At 43.9% G+C, this 21243-nt stretch overlaps 1 protein-coding gene across 17 annotated transcripts in view; it reads left to right on the forward strand.

The window, feature by feature from the left end:
• The window catches only part of NDRG3 (NDRG family member 3), a 68996-nt gene that overhangs the window by 35857 nt on the left and 11896 nt on the right, over positions 1-21243 (forward strand). For 15 of the 17 annotated variants that reach the window (XM_083873007.1, XM_083873004.1, XM_083873008.1 and 12 more), the window contains 3 exons: positions 1161-1265; positions 6727-6762; positions 20719-20824. In XM_083873007.1, coding sequence (XP_083729133.1) covers positions 1209-1265; positions 6727-6762; positions 20719-20824 — 199 coding nt within the window. In that variant the 5' untranslated portion in view covers positions 1161-1208. The remainder of the gene's footprint in view (positions 1-1160; positions 1266-6726; positions 6763-20718; positions 20825-21243) is intronic. The other 2 variants (XM_083873010.1, XM_083873012.1) reach the window with 1 other exon arrangement.

Here is a 21243-nt window from a genome sequence, read left to right on the forward strand (position 1 = left end):
AATTAAGGTGGATGGTGAACACAATTTTTCTTTTTCCACTCTTTCTCTTCTGTGGTTAGTAGCCTGTAATATCTTAGACAAAGAATTTGATTTGTGACAGTATTCAAAAGTACTTTCTTAGCACGCTCAGCTGATGCCCAGGAAGTCCACCACATGCTTACTTCTGTTCCATTAAATGAAGTTGATGACTTTGTTTATTTCATATGCAGTAATAAGTACAATTTTCCTGAACAACCAGGTAGTCTGCAACATCAGGTGTGATAATTTCTTGCCAGAGCCCCTTTCATGTTGCTGCAGGTGCTTGCACTAGAAATTCTTCTGTCTAGAAACACAGCTAGAGCGTCTAGAGTAAAAATTAAATGCCTTGTAAACTCAGCCATATTGTTCCTCCATCTTCGTTATTGTATATATGCTCGAAGATTTCTCCTCTGGCTCCATGGCAGCAGCAATTTCCCACAGACATATGGTAGCTTCTTACACTGTTGATTACATTTTTTTCTTTCCTTTGCTGACTTTGCTCCATCTGATAGAATGATGGTTTGGGCTGCCAAGCTAACAGTGTTGTCTGCACATGTTCCGCTGGACCAGCACTATATAGGGCCATTTTTATATCTTACCTTGTACAGCAAGGGCTGCCCTGAGTTCTGGACTCTTATGTTCTGCCAGCAAGGAGTATGGATCTCCACACCTCCACCTCCTCCATGTGGATGTGTTTTTGGCTGTATGTCTCAGGGATACAGCACAGCCTTTCCTTTGGTGGTGGAATGCTGGGGTTTGGGTACGCAGGGCATGGCAGGGGAAGTCAGTACTATCGCATGCTAAACAGTTTTTCACTCTGCTGATCAAGTAATTTCCAGTTCATTTCTAGACATGCTGTGGCTGAAATACCAGCAATGCATGGAAGTAGATGCAGTTTCTCACTTGAAAGGCCTGAGCTTTCAGGGGCAGCTTTCAGTGGGCAGGGCAAGAAGTAACCAGACTGACACAGTGAGAGCAGCACTGTGTTTGCCTTCTGCACTTACAGGTGTTTTGTGTTGCATTAAGAAACAGCTTCTTGCAGGCTTAATTTGAAGCACAGACAAGTCTAATGAAAAACCTCCAAGCATTCTTTGATTAGCATATCTTGTAATGCTTTTTCTAACTATATGCCTTTGTTTCAGAATCCCTGTTTGCTGCTTTGAGGATTAATTGGCTCTACTTCCAGCACAATGGATGAACTGCAGGATGTTCAGCTGACAGAGATCAAACCACTACTGAATGACAAGGTAATGCTGGCTACTGCTTTATCCTCACAGGTGTACTTTGTGTCTGGCAAGGAGCCCTAGGTGCCAGTATCTGTCTACAGATTGAAGTACCTTAAGTAACTGAAATGCAGTAAATTCTTCCCCATGCTGGTAATCTACTACCACCCACTCTTCTAAAGTCTCAGGGAAAGACAGACCACCACAATTCAGGTAATTTTGGAGTCTTGACCAAACAGTACGTCTTGCCGGTACTGAGGTCTTGCAAAGGCTGGGCAGCAATTGGAAAGGCGATCCCATTCCTGACCTGGTGTAGCTGTAGAACCTCTAATAAGTTTCTCTATTGTAGGAAAATGCTGGATTGTAGCCTGGTTTCCATTTAGTTGGTTTTGGGTTGTTGTGTTGTTTTGTCATTTGGCTTGGTTTTTTACTTTTTTTGTTTAAAATATTCTGTCTTAAATGGTCCTTTAGTGTTTTGACCCTTAAAACAGCCCTGTCTCCCTGGATTTAATAGTGGAGAGTAGTTTCCTTTTAATGTCTGCAGAGCCCAGTTAGAGCAGTCCAGACTTATGCAATATTGAGACTTTGGAAAATCATTGTATCACAGTAGCTGTTTAAGTCGTTCACTCTGTCTTCTGTGGGCTGGGGAGGAGCTATCTGCACTCACTGGAAAGAAGAACCTCACTGGATTCTGCCAGCAACTGTTGTTGAGAGTGCCTAAGTTCATCACAGGCATCTCAACAAGATCTAGCATCTTGCATCTGCAAACTGTGATTATGAGCAATGTGGTTTGGTCATTTTTGGTAGCTCACAGACAAGTTTAATGGCATGGGAAGGAGTTCCTAAGGCTTTGCTCTTTGATGGCTGATGATCAAGGTCTGGCTTATGCTGCTTAAGGGCTTTCTGTGGTGCTTTGTCCACTCACTGTGTGCTTGCAGAAGACTGCATTGTCCTCCAACGAAATGGTAAAATCTCTGGATAGCTGCTATGTTTTAGTCTGTACTAATTAGTTTTTTGCTAATTTCTTTGGTGTTCTAGTAAATCTGTTTAGTATCTGCGAAGTCTAAAAACTCAGCTGAAATCTGCAGTCCAGCTACCTGTTCTGACAGACTAGTGCTGACCTACTGGGCTTCCATAATTTTTTAAAAAATGTTTCCTGGAAGGGTGAGTCTTGAAAGTACAAAATCAGTGTAGATCAAATAAAAATACGGAATACAGGCTTTCAGGGCAGTTTGTAATTTTAAAATGAGATAAATATTTACAGAAGACAAGCTTCCTAAATGCAGTGGCCTAGGTCTTGCTCATGATTCTCCTGGGATTTTCTGTGTTTGATTCAACTGGGTAGATTGTCCTTGCTTCAGTCAGCTGACCTAAGTAGGAGGCATTGAAGCATGCCAAATCAAAGTGGTTTTCACTTTAGAAGTTTCCAGTCTGACGAGTATTGCCTGGTCAGCCCCATCCAGTCCTTGCTGTGGTCTTAGTTGTGATTCAAATGCAGAGTGTTCACCCAAATAAACACCAAGTGGTGTTAACCAGGGTGCAGAAGAGCACATAGAGAGTGATTATTTCTTTGCTTGACTCAGTGTTGAAGTAGTAGGGAGAAATATGAAGGGTAGTTCCAGAACCATTCTCAGTACTGCATGGGAAGAGAAGTATGCTGTGGCTCTCTTTTTCACACTTTGTTTCAACAAAATGAAGGCCTCAGGGAGCAGCCACCTCCAAGGTCTAGCCCTTAGCAGGGCTTTCAAGCTTGAGATAATACATGTATCCTTCTAGATATAGTTTATTGAGCATGAGGGTGTGGTGCAATAACCTGCCATTCTGTGCAAACATATCAGAGTCCAAAATCTATTGAGCTGGCAGTTCACTAAGGTTTTTACTGACCAACCCGCTTTAGATACAGGAGTTTGAACCAGCATGGATTAATGGCCAGAAATAGTACAGTAACACTCTTAAGGTACTAATGAGTGAATGCTCATGAACTCCTCAGAAACAAAGCATACTGTACACAGAGAAGGAGCCCTGGTGTCTCTGGTGAAACCAATGGAATTACCAGTGGAAGTGGAAATGGATTGTATCTTGTTCACTTGTCTGAACTGTAGACAATGCCACTTTGGACCACTGAGTCCTGGCTTTGTTCTGCCTCAGATCAGCGAAAAGTTACAAGCTTGACTTTTAAAGAATATAAACACTATTTTGTTTGTGTGTAACTTAAGCCTAATACCAAGTGCAGGGAAGTAAAATACATTATGTTTCTTCACTCCACTCACTTAAGTGCAGTGACTTTTTACTGGGGAAGCAAAAGAACTTGAAATGTTCCCATTTAGTTGAAAAAGAGAGAAAAAGACAGTATTGCCTGATCAAAAAAACTACCCCAGTGATACTTTATTATTCTGGCACCTTTGATTCCTGTTAATTCAGGCTCAGTGAAAAGTTACTGAAATGCCAGAGCCGGATTCAGGAAATTAAATGGGCAGCCGATAGGCTGGGTTGGGTCAGCTCAGACAGCTCTGTGCTTTGAGGTGCAGCCATGGCATATTCAGAGGCCTGAAAAACTTGCCTTAAAGTTTCTCAAGAAGAAATTTAAGACAATGAATAAATGATTTAAAGTCACATTTTCAGTGTATTAAAATCAAGTGTGTTAGAGTCAGGGCATGTCAGCATGTTAGCTTCTTCTGCCTCATGGTATACCTTGACAACAAGCAGCCCAATTCAGAGCTTCATCCCTTGCTTTCTGTCATTTCCTCTCCACTCGCTTGAGGAATCTCTGACTTTTTTAAGTACAAATTCACATCACCTTTTTTACTTAGCATGCACCATCCAAATCCAGTGCTGTATACAGAAGTGTCTCATTTCTCCATAAAGAAATGAGTGACTGAACTGACCTGCTTCACAAGCTGGCAGTGGCGTCAGAAATCTCAAGTAATTTCAGAGTCACAAATTGAAATAAGAGGAGACTGCTTTTTTATTTTCTTTTCCCCGGTCCCGAGGATTTAGTGGGTTTTGCTGTGTCCTGCTCAAAACATTGCCACAGTTCAGTACTTAACACAGAGGAGGAAAGAGGGGAATGGATTCTCAAAACAGATTTGCCGATACCTCAACTTAAATGTCTCGAAGTGCAGAATGTAGGTTGCAACCCTTGTTCTTACTAACAAGGCAAGACTCTACAGGGAGGAAAACACAGCCGTGTGTTTACACATGGAGAGGAATGAGGGTGCTCAGCCAGAAGAAATGTTTGGAGTGTTTCTGTTGTCCGTATGTGATCCTAGATTTCTCCTAGTAATTTTAGTACTAAGGTGCTGTGTTGATTTGGTACAGCCTGGTTTTTAGTAGCAAGGAAGGGCCACAGCAGCAGCTTCTGTGAGAAGCTGCTAGAAGCTTCCACCACGTGTGACAGCCAGTCTCTAAGGGCTCTGAAGGTCAACATGCTGCTGGGCCAATTAGAGAGGTTGGTAATGCCTCTGTGATGACTTAAGAAGAAAATCAAAACAGTGTGCATGCAGTTTTTTCCAGAGGCACCACAGCTGCTGCCATCCTGGCACAGAGCGTGGTGAGCCTTGCGTGCCTGGCTGCCCCTAGCCAGCCATGCCACAGGAAGCAGGGCAGGGGCAGCAGCTTCTCCTTTCCAGCGTCCCACATCAAGAGAGGTGTTAATTGTGTCAGCGCCACAGCAGCTGCCACTGTCCAATTGGTGGTGGAGGGGCTGCATGGCCGGCAGCAGAAATATGGTGACTCTCCAGCAGAGAACCTAGATGAGATGGACCTCTTGGAGCTGCGAGATCCTGCAAGAATCTTTGAATTAGCGGAACTTGTTATCAAAAGTACCTATGAGCAGCAGTTTTTCTCCTAGTCAGAGAAGAGGAGGAAGTGAGGACATGTGAGGGAGAACAAAGTGACACCAAGGTCAGTGGAAAAAGAGGGGGAGGAGGTGCTACAATTGTCAAAGCCAAGATTCCTCTGCAGGCCGTGGTGAGCACCACAGTGAAGCGGGCTGTGCCCCTACAGCCCATGAGGTCCATGGGGGATGCAGAGATCCATTTACAGTCCATGGGAGAAGTGCTCATTCCAGAGTGGGTGGATGCCAGAGAAAGCTGTAATCCAGTGAGAGACCCAGATGGAGAGAGAGCCCCTTCTTCCGGAGACAGAGAGAGGGCCTTTGCTTCTAAACTAGAGCAACCTGTCCTTAGAGGACTGCACCCCATGGACGAGTGACCCACACTGCAGTAGTATGGGGAAGACTGTTTGCCTTTGGGAGTGATGCGTGTTGCAGTAGTTTTGGAGGACTGCTGCTTGTGAGATTGGAGCCATGCTGGAGGAGTTAATGAAGAACTGTCTCCTGTGGGAGGGGCTCTGTGGCATAGCAGAGAAAAGACTACTCTCTCCCTGAATGAACTGAAGATCTTGAATGATGAACTGACCAAAACCCCACTCCTTGCGCTGTCATTGGGAAGGAGGAAGGGGCGAGGGGGAAAAACAAGGCGTTTAAAAGGCTTATTTTGCTTCTCATTATCCTCCTCTGACTCTGTTTATAATAAATTTACTTAACACCTTTAAATGTGAATGTTTTCACCTTTGAGTGTTTCTCCCAGTCCTCATCTCAATTCATGAGCCCTTCGTTAACTTTTTTCCCTCTCCTCTGCCCAGCTGAGAGCAAGAGAGCGTGAATGAACAGCTTTCATGGGTGCCTGGCATTTGGCCAGTATCAAACCGCAACAGGTGCTATGCCTAAAACACGTAAGCTGGAACGCCATCTCAAGTGGTTTGCTCAGCCTTTTACTGACAGCTCTCAGTGATATAACCTACGGTGTAGTTAGAGACAGTGTTTCACAAAGTACATGGGCACACAGTCAGGTTCCTGCAGACCTCCAACCTGCAGGATGCCAAGTAGGTGCTGTACTGACTGTGTTCACCTGCATGCATGGGGTCTCCTCTGAGATGAGTCAGTGGTGAGCTACTGTGCGCAGTTCCCATGTCCTCAGGTTTCAGGAGCTTGCAGGTCCCTGTGTCATGAAATGATCCCATACCTGCAGTAGTGGGTGCACAGGAGCTGACTGCATGGCGTCTTTTCTTGTACTCAGTACGTGAAATCCCAGAAGTAGTCCTTTAGGAGTTTTGCATCCAAATTGTTAATGGGCACCAGGAGTAGACAAAACCCAGACCCATATGCAGCCCAGCTGTGGCCAGTGTCCTTCCTACGTGCATCTGTCTCTGCTTGAAGACTCTCAGCTGTGCACACAGGTACTCACTTCTCTTAGCTGGTAGCCTCCTTACAGCCCTATAACCTTGTTGTATAGGAATGGGCAGATCTTGCATGGACTTTGCTTGTCTTGCCTTTTACTGCTTGCCTGACTGTAGCCAGTCTCAACTGTGCTATAACAGAGGTCTCTATGGGAAACTTTCATGATGTTGTTAGGGGTGTTCTCTGGGGCATTGTGCTGATTTCCTTTTTTCCTTTTTTTTCTTTTTTCCTGTTTTTTGTTAACAGAATGCAGCTCGCAACTTCCAGGACTTCGACTGTCAGGTAAGACCATGTGCAGGAGACTAGGATCGGTTGGTAATTCCCCATAGATCAGCAGTAATGTTGAGAGAGATGAAAAAAAAATGTCTGTATTTTAATTTTAGTTCCTCTTAAGGTTTAATCAATAAGAACTGGAATATATCCAGTGACAGAAATTGCCCTTCACCCTTACATTCTAAGCAGCATGAAAGTTCTGAGTTCTGAGGTGCAGACTGCTCTGCCAAAGCTACACACCGTCTTGCAGGATGGCTGGTCTCCTGAATAACAGTTTCTTGGAAAAATGCAGTATGCTGAAGAACTGCAACTCTTTCATGTCCCGTCTGGTTCACTGGCAGGGAAAGGAGGAGCTTGCATGTTCTACCTGTTTGTCTTAAAAGGAGATGCAAGTGAGACAGCTGCCCCAGATACAGCACGCTGCTTTGCTTGGCCTGTTTTGACACAGCCATTGTTGTATTCCAGGAGTTAATTGACAGTACTGAGGTGAACCAAATGGCTCTGGTTGCCATAGGAATAATCTTTTCATAGAAGTGGTTGCTCCACCAGCAGAGGACAGAGGACATGCTCTGCGATAGTCAGAGCAGAGCACCGAGATTCTGTGGGGCATTTTGTGGAGCACAGGCTCATTTCCCATACTAGATTATCCTGCTGTCTTCTCACTGAGCCTGTGGGTATGCAGCTAGTGACTGTTGTTTTTCTCTAGCAGTTGGAGGCTGCTGTGTCTGTAGTGCTCTGCTCAGCACAGGGCCAGTCATACAGCACTGCTGTAGCACACCAGGGGCTACATCATGTGATAAATTTAATAGAAGTCTGTTGATGTAGGGGATTCCAGAACATTATTTGCAAGCCTACGCACAGCAGGAACATAGTAAATACAGTCCTATGAAGGTAGTCCATATTTTTTTCCTTCTCTCAATATCAGACACTGATAGTGTTCATGCCATGTGGGCAGGTGCACATCACTGTACTGCTTTAGCTCAATTAATTGTGAGTATTGGTATCTTAAAGCCTACAAGTATAAAAATCACTAATCTTACCATATTTTAACTTCAGTGTCTGATCTGGAAGGCAGCAATAGTGTTAAGCAATGTTTTTTTTCTTTTGAAATAAAGTTAAATAATGGGTTTTAAAACACTTTGCTGTACTGTCATGTCTCCATCTATCTGTATCTTCTCTGTTACCTTTAGAGGTAAAGTGTGCTCCCATGTCAGATGGGTAATGGGTAAAAATAAGTGCAATGCTTTTGAGTAAGTGTAGACAGCAGAGGCACTTACTACTGTGATCTGTGTGCCAGGATTGGGAAGAATATGAATATATTGTGTATTGGCCTCCACTGCCAGTCCTCTAGTGACAAAGCTCTGGGTGTGCCCATGCCTTGCCTGGCTGAGAGTAGCATGCTCTTGGGAGCTGGAGCAGAGTGGGAGAGTGGGAAAGAGGCCCTGTCACAGAGCTGCTGCCTTTTGGCTCTACACTTTTTCCTCAACAAGCAAAGCTTCTTTGTATTTTTCTTTAAACAGAGCCCCAGATCTGAAGCTGGGCAAGCCCCACAGAAACCTGGCACTGCAGCCACCAGCCTGGGCACTTGGCTGTCCCGGACCTGTGGTTGTCCTCTCCAGGGCTGAGCTTTGGGAAAAGTTGAATGGTCTGCAGCCAGAGAGTGGTGCTCTGGGGAGTATTAGGCCAGGAAGGATGGGCTTGTTACTTCTGTGCTTTGCTGTAGATCACCAGTGAGCTGGTGGCCATGGCAACAGTTGGGCAGGAGGCAAGATGTTCTTTCCAGGAAACCATATAATTCATGCAGAATACCGTTGTGGTTTTTTGGTTTTGGTTTTTTTTTAGCAAGATGTCAACACGGTGTCTCTTGTTACTGTAAATATTGTCCCATCTTCACCTTCCACCATCATCTCTCCCTACAAGGTGTGGTTTCAGGGCACACCTGGCTTGACATTCCCCCACATACCTGGAAAGTACTCCAAGGGCTGGTTTGAGTCTCTGAAATCTGCCAGAGAGGATGGATTGTGTGTTGGATCCTTGAGTTTTCTGTCTCAGTCTCTAGTACTAGGAACTGCACTTGCATTTGGAGACTGAGCTCATGTCCTGTGAAAAATTACTGCTACTTTTTAATCTAGCAAGGCACATCTGGCTGCCACATCCAGACCTCTGTGAAACTCGTGTGACTTTACCAGTATCAGGGGAATTTGAAGTGAAGAAGGTTGCCAGGGCTTTCAGAGGAAGGAAGATCCTCTTGTGTAGAGAAAGATTTAAAAGCACTTAGGTTGGGGCAGTGTTTTAATTTGTCCTGAGCTTCACAGGAAAGAAGAGCCTTGGCAAACGAAGATCTCAGTTTGACAAGAACAGGCACAAACTGGCCACAGATTGATGAAGGCTGATAACTGAAAGATGGTTTCCAGTTACAATGCAGTGAAGTTCTCAATCAGCTTCCAATAGCAGCAACATCTGCAAGGGACCTGGGTGGGGTTTTAAGGCAAAAATTAAAGAATTTGTGAGATGGATTTTATTATCTTATACAGTGTAGTGTAGTGTAATATGAGACCATAGCATCAGTGATATGAGACCTACGTTTCAGACCTTTTCATTTCTCTGATAGTTCAAAAAAAGCTGTTTTGAATGGAGTTAAAGCTGTAGCTTTAACTGGAGCTGACCGCATCCTGAGCTGTGCTTGCAAGGCTGCAGGCAGTGCAGTGAGGAAAGGGGGTGGTGAGGGAAAAGTGAGGCTCTGTCAGCACTGTTGATAATCCTGTTGGCAGTGTAGGTCCAGTTTGAGCTCCCTAGTAAAAAACATTGACATGTTGGAACAAGTCCAATTTCTCTGTGTTATTCTATGCCCTTGGCCATTGAGGTCATTTCTGTAAGCCCATCCAGAATTTCACAGAGTATGCTGAGTTGGAAGAGACCCACAAGGATCATTGAGTCTAACTCTTAAGTAAATGGCCCATATTGAACCCCCCATCTCTGGTGTTGTTAGCACCATGCTCTAATCACATGAACTAACCTCAGGGTACCAGCTCCTTCCTGGACTGACTGATGTCCCTGCTCTAGCTTCTCTTTGGATACAGCTGGAGTAACAGCCACCCTCAGTGTTAGTTCTGTGGTGCCTTTAGGCCTCCCTCAGTCTGGAATCTGGAATTTCAAAATATTCTCTGCAGCTGGGACATGCTTATGAATGGGAGAAGTGTTTAGTTTCATTCCATCTCAGGAATGTTTCATTAGTACTGTCACTGACTCTAGGAGATGTGTAGGGCCAGGCACGCAGGTTCCCCACACTGTTTTCTGTATATTTGTCATGTGCTACTTTTCAACATAACATGCATATTTTAGGTTTGTAAGATCTTTCTTAGGTGAAAAGGGGCAATACCATTGTGAATTTCTATTCATTGCCCTGTATGTTTGGTTTTATTTTTGAGTAACTTGCCAGGATCAGATCTGGGTAAAGTCAACAGCACAAGTTTCTGCTTCTTCTCGCTTCTGAAATTTTTACTCTGGGGTGAATGGAGGACGCTTTTCACTTTTCTGGTACAGCTGACTTCCAGATACAGCTGTCCTGGTTTTCTTAAACTGTTCATATGCAAGCAATCAAAGCTAACTCTCATGCATAACAGATTGCCTGGGCATCTGTTAAACAACCCCACTGCAATTACCACATAATCTGGTAACTGCAGTGGAGATGAAGTGGAGAGCTAGCATGGAGGCTTAGCAGTCTTTATCAATAAGAATTTAGGTTATTCTCAGAACTAAAAAGTATTAACCTACATCTGAGACCTACATTTTACTTGAAAGTGGTATGAACCCTAATGAGGTCTAGGCTTGGCTTTTCCCAATATCCATGAGCAGAGGTTGAATAAATGGTCTGGAATTCTGATGGACAGATGGTGTGGTGACCTGCACTGTTAATAGAACTGTACCTGTGTTTTTATTATCCTCTGCAGACCCTCTGCAGCTTTCATAAGTAGGTGTTCTGTCTCAGCCTATATCTCTCTCTTCTTTTCCAGATGATTTGCTTTAAATAGAAATGCAGGAATATGCTGATATGTTTGTTAAACTGTCCAGCTAAACTTGTGTTACGTTTCAGTCTGAAATAAGCTGGCATTTTGATCTGATGAGCTGATTTGATCATTTGAGCTGACACTTCCCCTCTGCTGCCTCCCACCAACAGGAAGGCAGAGAAATGTTTGGCTTTCAGCACACACCACGCAGAAGAAGGGGGCTTGGAGTGTGGAGGTGGTCTGGGATTTGACTGAAAGCTTTCAAGGAAGAGGAGGTGGGAATAAGTAAATCCAGGACATGAAGGGTTCATCTAAAACAGAAAGGACAAGGCATGCATAAACCCTTGGAGGAAAGAAGTTTTCTGGTATAAAAATGTGCTGTCTTGCTGGCATTAATGGAAAATGTGGAGTTACTCAATTGCTTGTGCCTGGAGTAAAATACAGCAGAATTAATGTCTGACCTTGATAAGGAATTTTTGCCACTTACTTTTACTGAAAGTGTCACTTTTCAGTAAGCCCATGTTTGTACTGATTCAGTTTTGGAGAAGTTCTTTTGCAAGTATAGAAACTTACAAGTAGTGTGAAGCTTTTTTAATCTTCATTTTTAAAAGTTTGCTTATCCTTGCCTAGTATCTTAGCTTTATTTTTACTTGCTCTGCTGTCAGAGAGGGTATGTGCTGCTGAGAGGTTATTGACATACTCCATTGTATGCATTTCCTGATGCTGGAGATATTGAATTGAAACTGTGCTCACTTTTTGAATCTGTGTTCATTTTTTATTTTAGACAGCTTGTGACTGTGACCTAGTGGCATTGAATACAAGATGTTTAAGGTGTTTTCTTTTTACTGTGCTGAAATAAAATAGAACATTAACACTTTTTAGGAAGGGTTTGCTTTCTGTGTATGAATAATGGGAGCTGTTCTCACCCCTATTGAAACATTTTGTCTGGGATATTGAGGACCATTGTTCCTCTGATTTGTACAATGAGTTCTTTTGTTTAAAGTCCTAGAGTGAAATTATTTAGAACACGTAAGATGTTTTGATCTAAAAAGCAAGTCTATTTAATATCTGCTAGACTAATGCTTCTCCTAATCTTATTAAAACTACCATCACTAAAGTACAGGTTTTGACTTCTGACATCACAGAAAAAAAAAAAAAAAAAAAAAAAAAAAAAAAAAAAAAAAAAAAAAAAAAAACCCTGTAAAGATAACAATTATTAAAATAGAATGTTATTTTGGCCTCCCTTTTTTTGCATTATTTATGTTTGTTGGGAAGCTTTTCCTGTGATTCCTCTCATCTGGTTTCTATCTAAAAGCTCACTTTTTTGTTAAACTGCAGTGTTGAGTTCTGGAAAGTTTTAGCTAGCTGGACTTGAACTGAAACATGACTCTTATTTCTAAGTGTATGTGCACAGTCCCTCCCTGGGGTTTACTCAAACATTAGTTTTGCTTTCTGTATTCTGTAACAACAGTGTGCCAAAGGGGTGATTATGCATTTGTAATACTGGAAGTTCCTGTGCTTTTTATGTTCTTGTGAGTGAGTTTTTTGAGCAAAGCAAATATACGTGCTTTAAGTTGAGCTGTACCACTAGGTTTAATTTAGTGCAGTTCCAGTTCCTAGGCATGTGGAAAGTTTGGAGACAGAACACAGCCCTGCATTCTCTTCTTCAAGTGATTTTAAGATATTCATTGTCTTCAGCAAGGTACTGAAATGCAGTTTGGAACATCATATTAGTAGAGGACTGCCCTTGGCAGGAAACATGGCCCTTGGGTTACCTTCCAGGTTCCTTCAGGGGTTAAGATGATCTTGGGTCTAGCAGTCACACAAACTATTTCAGGTTCATCTGTGTATTAGTGCATTCAGGTTTCCCTTGCGCGAGCCTCAGCTTAACAGAGGCTGTGTGTCTGCAGGTGGTGGCACCTTTAGTCCACTGCCCAGAAGGCAGAGAGCCAGAGGTTCTCTGTTCTGTGTGCAGCCTGTGGGGAAGGCTGCAGTCTCACACTTTGCTGTCTCAAAGCAACAGTGCAGAGTGCCCCCCTGCCAGCCTTGGGCAGAGCAGACCTTAGCTGCCGTGGTTTAATTCACTCTGAACTATTACAGATCTAGGCAGGTCCAGTTTCCTGCCTTAGGTGGGGAAGAGGGGATCCACTCTCAGAGCAGGAGTAAGAAGCACCATGTATTCCTCAGTCTGTGCTGGGTGCCTTGCTCATGACACTGGATACTTGACAGGAATGTAAGAAAGTTGTGGTTTTAACTGCTTCTTGTAACACATGGGCAGGGCAGGAGATGGAGAAGTGCATCTTTCTACATTTCAGACATGTCATGAATTGCTTACTGGTCTCAGCATTGCGTGGTTGCAGGGGTTCGTGATTTCTGCTTTGGGAGCACAAACCCAGCCTGTCAGCCATGCTCATGTTGCAGCTCACTTGACTGGGTTCCTTTGACTGCAGAGCCAATGTCTGTTCTCTGGCAGGATCTGTGTTTGGAAATGACTTGCCAGTTCTTGCTGGCTGACGCTGCTCATTAGGCAAGGATCACAGAGAGACACTGGGTCCCATCCTTCACCATCACCTGCCTTTGGAACAGTTGCTTGGAACTCTGTCTCCTGTTGCTTTTGAGTTTGTGTAAGCAGATTGCATATCTCATTCTGCTGCTCTCAATTCTCACCCAGAATTTAAGATTTAATCCAATTACACAGAGTACCAGAAACCATTGCTTGTCTGCATAGATCATATTGTGTTTTCTATTAATAAATTTCTGCTCTGTATGGAAATGAATAATTTACTTCAAGATGTTGTTTTCAATCTGATTTTGATTTGCTTCCCATCCAGCCATCTCCTTCAACTCTACTATTTCCAACATAATTTTTCACTGAGCAGGATCTGGGAAGCACTCAGCTCCCAGCTGCCTTAAGATTGGCAGTATTATAATGGGAAGAGTTACCCGGTGATAATGTTTTACAGTCTTACAATATTTTTTTCTTATCTTACAGTCATAATTTATGGTATTGTTTTAGTAACATGTAGAAATTTGAGGGCAGCTGTTGCCAAGAGCAAGACAGTGGAGTCTCTGCTTTAATCTCTCCTTAGTTAGTAGCTGGGATAGGCTGCCCCAAGAGCATGATGCAGTTGTTTTTCACCTTTGCCAAGACTGGCAAAGATGACGTAAAGTAAATAGCCATAGCCACAGAGTCAGTGAAAAAGGGGAAAGCCTGCCCTGAGTAATCTTCATCTCCTTCACCTTACAGGAAAGCAGCAGAGGCAGTTTTCTTTGCCTTAGGTGGACCAGGAACTGAATGTCCTTAAGTTGAAAGGTTTTTTGGGGATGTTTCTTGACACTGAGTGGTTTGGACATATTCAGCAAAGACTAAAAGCTGGGTAGTTGTAAAAGAAGTCCTTTATTGCATCGTTAAATGAGTCCCATGAAGGCAAAGTTATTAGACTCTCTAGCCATAGGCAGAAGCCTTCTAACATAAAGTTTCTAAGTCCCAAGCAGAAGCAGCAGTCACAGCAGCAGTAGAGGCCTAGGTAGTCTGTGTCCCGTGAGCATCTTTATCAGTAGCAGTCGAAGCAGTAGCAACAACAGCGGCATCAGGGTTTTCGTGAGTCCTCTGTGTGTGTGTTCACTAAGTAGTACATTTTATTCTAATTTTGGCCAATCAGACTTAAACACAAATTTCTTACAATAGTGTTGGACCTGTCCTAAGCTAAAATTGGTGTGCGACAATTTTCATAAATTCTTACACAAATTCTGCGCATATAGTTCTATCTGTTCCATCTAGGAATTTTCAGGAAGGCTACATTATTTTTGTTATGACTAGAATTTAACTAACTTTGCAAGAGACAATATTTCTGAACTTTAAACTAGGCCTTAGGGCTTCTCTTACTACGTGCATTTCTACCTCATCCCTGTGTGGATTTAAGTATTTTAGATTTTCTGAAGGTTCTAATTCAATTGTCACATTTCTGGGCACTCCTGGGTCTGTGTGGATTTTGCCCAAGGGGATTCACTGTCCAACAGTTTCTAGCCTTATGCTAGTACAGACATTTAGCAAGATTGAGCAGAGTGCAAGCAACAGATGCCTTACTGCTCTGTGTTCTTCCAGGTTTTCGTGTTAAATTTTTTTAAGGGATTTCACAGATGTGTTCTTTATTGCCAGTCTCCAAATTAAATGAATTCCCAGTTTTTCTAAGGAATTAATTTTGAGCTTTGAGCAGCTTCACATTGGGAGTAAAACTAATCTGGTAATGCTAAAAAAGAAGCTTAATAAATTAGTCATGAGAAATGCTGGTAATACGATTTCTAGTCATTAATCATTCCCAGTGTGAAACAAATGGTTTCTTTAGCCTTTAATAACTTTTAAAACTTAAGTATTAGATCACACTGTGACCTGGGTCTGTGGGAGGCCGGAATTTGGACTGATACTTCTGCTGCCTATGAGTTTCTGGAGCTCGAGGCATTAACACCTCTGGAGCTGCTGTTGGATGCCTCACTCTTTCACTCTGAATGTTTTTTTCTCAATATGGGAAATTTTTGGTGGTGTTAAGGAAACTTCCTTGTCCAACCATCCTGGAGCTACTCTTGCAGTCAGTTTCTCACGACCTGAGTTGGGACTAAGTCTCTGGCAACTCACATCCCACACTTAGTCACAGCAGGTTTCTTACTGGCTCTTACCCCAGGTTTTCCATAGCAGAGTCACAGACGTCCAGATCCCTAAGATAATTTAATCATGGTGCAACAACTAAATAGGAAAGCAACAAAATAAGAGCTCAAGCTGGTGCCTCCAAAGAGGGAGTCCAAACAAAGGAGCCCCTGGGGTTTTATCCCGTCACAGCACAGGGAAAATCTGAGGGTCCTCAGCTGCTGCAGTGTCTTTGAGTCTGGGTCCCCTCTCTGGGCTTCAGGTCCTCAGGCCCTTTTCTGCAAAGGGTCTTCAGTTCGTGACCTCTTCCTGAGGGCTTGGGCTCCTGCCTCTCCAGAGCTCAACCTGCAGTTCCACTGCAGCTGCATCTGAAGCTACTGGCACTGAATGGATTCTTTAACAGGTGGCGCCTGTCAGTGGCACTGTCATTGTTTCCCTCTCTGGCCAAAGACAGAGTGGCAGTCAGAAATGGTTCCTACATTTGAACCTTTGGCCATGTGCCCACTTCTTTCCATAATCAGTCCCACAGTAGATTTAGGCTTTGGCAGTCATAGTTGAGTGTGGGTTTTCCTTTTTACTTTGAGAAGCATTCAGAATTGTTAAGAGCAAATAGAATAATGTCAGGTCTTGACTGACCTTCTGCTGGCAAATGCCCAGCAAGGAATGCCTTCTAGCAGTTCTTGTTTGAGTTTGATTTCAGGTATTTTAAAGCTTCTGTTGGGTTGTGCTGTATCACCTTCCGGTATCTGAACCACTATGGTTCGTACACACTTTTGAAGTGTAGGGCTCTTTGATTGAGAGCAGAACTTCACAGGAGCTGACACCATAGAGATTATAGCAAAACTCACAGGACAGTGAACCCAACCCTGCACTCCTGCTTAAAGATTTCCATAAGACCATCAGCTCATTGGACTGAGCCAGGGCAGAGGGACGGGACGGGGTGTGCCTCTCTTTCCAGTGGCACTTCATCATCAAGTCAGCCAATCTAAGTTGTATCCCTTACATGGTAACAACAATGCATTTTAGCCACAAACTTCTGTGGAGCAGCAGGTTAAGGAGCCCCAGAGCATGAGAAGCCATCATTGATACGATTCTGAGGGCAGAGGAATGTATTCCATGCCTTCCAAGAGCTGCTTTGCAGTGGGAACCATAATGTATTCCAGATTAACATCCCTGGGGAAAAGGAAAATAACTAACTAGCAAACCATAGAAAACTTCACTGGTTTTGCACTCAAAGTTTAGAACAAATCTTGCACAGAACCAGAAACGATTGTTGAACATAACCTGGGCAGAGAGCAAATGCCCACCGTCCATCATCACAGCAGAGACAAGGAATGCTGCCAGAAAGCCAGCATGACTAACAGAAGGGCAGGGAGGCTATTGCAAACAAAGCATTTTTTAAAAATATGGAGAAAATGGAAGAGATTATTGACTCCAGCATATTAAATACATGAACAGAACAAAGCAGGCAGAGGAGTTTTGCAAAGATGAACTTGATTTGAGAGAATCAAAGATGAGAGATGATTTGCAAGGGGGAAAAACCCAACTGTCCTTTTTCAGATCTATCAAAATGGAACATGGAAGAAAGGCTTAGGGCTAGTCATACCAGAAAAAGTAAACGTATTTTTTTTTTGCACGTAGGCTTGGCACAGAGCAACTCGCAGAGAGTACTGTGCTGGAATGCTCTTTGTGGGGAGTCAGTGCAGACCTTGTCATAACCCACAGTGTTTGCTGCAGAGGCTCTACAAAAGTAATGTGTATGCATTTGTAGCAGTTGCCAGAACTGTTAAGTATCAACCCAGCACTTTTCAATAAGTTTAAAGATTAAATAGTTGAGGTGTTAAGTGAGAGGTTATGCTCCTCTGTTGAAGCTGCCATGGTGCCCAATGATTCCTCTGTCAGACATTTTATAAGACAGATCAGAATTCAGAGGAGTTCTGGGAATTCACTGACCAGGTATACCAGACAGACTGATGAAATTACCACCATATAGTGGATCAAGTACACTGATAAATATTAGGAAAGGGTAATGTAAGTTTTTAAATGAAAGTCCTGCTCTGCAGAGCTGTTAGAATTCTTCTGAAGAGTCAGTAGTGATATAATAAAGAGAATTCAGTCAGTGTAGCCTACTTGGATTTCCAAGAGACAGGACCAAAAGGAGTCTTAAGACATATCTCTTAAGGGACGTAGGAGGCCATGCAGTCAGAGGAGAAGTCCACTGATGGATGAAATATTGATTAAAAAATCCCAGCATTTGTTTTCACTGTTGAGATCACTTGAGGAACACTCCAGAGATCTGTACTGGGACCTGCGCTACTTAAATATACTCTTTAGTGGTATGGAAAAAGTGATGGAAAGTGCAGTGACAAAACTTACCTGCCTTTGGGTAAAGAAAGTGTGCTCCACATTGAGTCAAACCTTCCTAGAGTGGAAAATGAAAGCATGGGCTCAGGGCTGATGATAAGCCAGAGGCATAAGACCTTACAATTGCAAAGGATGAATGACAATGTCAGCACAGGACTTGTGGCTTTCAGCAAAGCAAGTCAATCCTTATTCATCAGGAACAGAGAACAAACAACCCCATTGTGCTGCTTCATGCACCCACAGCATGTGCCTGCATGCATTTGACATCCTGCCAGACCCCTTGGCTCAGCAAGGACGGAGCTCCCTGGGGCAGTTCTGGAGGACAGCAGTATGGTCAGGGTCAGCTGCTATACCAGGGCTGGCTGGATAGTCCCAAGCATATCAGCCCAGAAAGGGGCATGTGAGGGTCATGAGCTGTTAGAGTGTCTCTTCTGGGGAGTATGGAAGTGGGATCAGTTGCTCCCCAGCTTCCAAACCAAGGGCCAGATCTCATGCAAAATCTGCAGATACAAGATGGGGAATTATGTAGTTCTTTACTCCACACATTAATAAGGTTCAGTTTCTCTGGTCACAGGGGGAGAGAGGTACCAAAGGCGTGTTTGGGGGTTGCAGCCCCATCCTCAGAAAGTTGCAGACCACACCTCCAGTTCAGGAAGTCTCATTTGACCTACAGATTGTTGGAGGCTGAGAAAGTTACAGGAAACTGTTACAAGATGCAACTGTTTGAGAACTTGTATCACTTTTTCATTTTCCACAAGCACAGGCTCCTGAAGTCGGCCCGCAGGCTACAGCTCCAGTTAGTCTCCATGCCTTCTGTTCCATCATTTCTCATTCCAGAGTTCCAGGCACTGTTGGTGTTTGAAGCTGGTTCCCAGCTGTGCTGAGTGGATCAATGGCAGCTGCCTGCCCAGCCTTAGCACCATGTCCCAGCAGCAGGTGTGGCATGGGCTGTGCCCTCAGCTGTTGAGACCTGGCTCTGAGGGCCACGCTGCCTCTGGTACTGACCTCCTATTTGCAGCAGGTGGGCTGCAGCTGCTGTTTATTTTTACCTACTATGCCAATAAAGGCAAAAGATAAAAATAAAAATACCTTCAGAAAAACTTCTGATAAAGTTTTCAGTCCCTAAGTGAAAATTGAATTTTATCCAGCTCTTCAAAACACAGCCTGTGGATCATGAGCTTCTCTTGCATTTATCTCCCTTATTTTGAAGACTGCAGGTTTGTAAAAGTCTGGCTGTCTCCTGGCCACATATTTTCCACCTGCCTTCTATCACCGTTTCCCTGCACTAGATCCAATAAGTGTTCAGACCATATCTGGAATTAGACACCTGCAAGCTAACAGCCTGTTGTGGTTTGAAAGCAAAACGAATGAGAGGCTCCAAGTCAGAAATACAATTTAATAAGAAGAAAAGTAAAAAATAAAAATAAAATAAAATAAATGCAATAACACAAAGGATCACTGGCAGAGTCAGAATACAACCTGAGCAGGATGGTGGAAGCAGTCCAGGTGAGGTGCTCTTTCTGAAGCAGTGATCCTGTAGAAAGGTCTGGTAGCTGTGGTCCTCTGGGAATCCAGTGGGTAAGTGCCACTTGCACTGTCCCACATACCAGTTTATATCCAGGTGAGAATGCTTGGCTCCTCCCCCTGGGCAGAGCATCTCACAATAGGATGAGGAGTTGTGAAGTGGGTCCTTGATGGCCCATTAAACAGAGATAACCCCTGGAGGGAGTTACCTGTGACTCATGGGCCAGGCGTTGATGGGCCATTAGCAGAAGACACCCCAAAGGCCATTAGCAGAAGACACCTTGGGAAAAAACTAGCCCACCTGGTTTCAACAGTTCATGAAGATGGTGATAGACTAAATACTTTGTGTACATCCTACACTGCAACCCAGGACAATCAGTTCCTTCCAGGATTTATCAGTTCCTTCAGTCTGGCTTCTGTTAGCAAAAGGGAAGTCCTAGCTACATTATCTCAGCACTGTGTATTTTGACTACAGTCTTTAATTCTTCTAAATCAATGCCTCAAGACTGCACCCTGGGCTGCCTTGTGCAGCCTTGCTGTGAGGACTGGAATTCCTGTCTTCTGGACACATGCTTGCTTTGCACACAGACAAGCCCTTTCCTACCTCCAGTCCCCTCCTAAGGGAAAGGGAGCCAGGTGAGCCTCAGGTAACGTAACGTAATCATCTGCAGATGGGTCTGTGCTGCTTTGTAGGTAGGTACCCCAGCTTCTGCACATGCACAATGCAGCAGCTGCAAGCCAGGTATTCTCACCAGTCCTGTATTTGGTTTAATGACTTTCAGGTTGTTCGATATTACTGTTTAAAAACAAATATTTCATATACTTTATGTAAACTAGTAAAACATATTTTTGAGGTTGTAATGTCCCATCTTCAAGCTGAACCATGTGGCTTTTTCCTAAGCAAGTACTTCCTTAATATCAAGAAAACAATTGGTGCTTTTTACAGTTTTTGTAAGAGAAGTCTCTCCATTGATTTCTGTAGGTGAGAGAAGGGACCTACAGGTGATGTTGTGTACCCGTGACATTTCCACGGCTTTTCCAAGGTCCATAGTTATCCCAGAGATCCTGTTCATGTCCCATGATGCAGTCCCAGACCGTTTGCACATCTGTACAAAAGCAAGCTGCTTTGGGCAGTGGTTGGACACAGAGATTGGAGAGAGAGTTTTGACAGTGTTGTGAATTGGCCAGGTTGGATGGCTCTTGGAGCAACCTAATAGAGTGGAAAATATCCCTGCACATGACCAGGGGGTGGAATGAGATGGTGTTAAGGTCCCTTCCAACCCAAACTGTTCTGTGATTTCAAGAGCTGTACTGTGGGTAGGAGAGCAGTGTTAAAGTGAGAATGAGGCCCTTGCTGCTGGCCCTCAGTTAGGGTTCCCTGTGCAGGCAGCACATGTAACACTGGGGCTCCTTCTTCTCTCTCTGCAGGAACATGACATTGAGACAGCTTTCGGAGTGGTTCATGTCACCATGCGGGGCACACCCAAGGGGAACAGACCTGTCATCCTCACATACCATGACATTGGCCTCAACCGTAAGCCCTTGCATTGCCAGGACCCTGAAAAAGTGATTATTCATGGTATTTGCTTTCGAGTGGGGAGTAGCAGGCCTGGCATGGAGCTGAGATGAAGTCATTCCAGGGTGAAAAGATAAAGGTCTGCAGGAGGGAGAGCATGTGGTGTCCCCCTGTCCATTCCAACAGGTAGGGCCAAGGTGGAAAGGTGGAAATAGATCCACCCAACACACCACAGTGCTCTAGCTGACTTGCTGCACAGCGTGATAGGGCATCCATTCCCTGGGTGCTGGGCAGGTGAACAAGTCCCTTCTACATGGCTGCAGCAGCAGTGTAATGTTCTGGTGGGCTCAGTTGCTCTTTTGACATGTCTTCCCACCCAAAACGTACTGTTACATTCACACAGGTGCTCCTCTGTGAGTGCTTTGAGTACCCATGTG

The sequence above is a fragment of the Zosterops lateralis genome (assembly GCF_965231275.1).
Source record: "Zosterops lateralis genome assembly, chromosome: 16".
Taxonomy (NCBI): Eukaryota; Metazoa; Chordata; class Aves; order Passeriformes; family Zosteropidae; genus Zosterops; species Zosterops lateralis.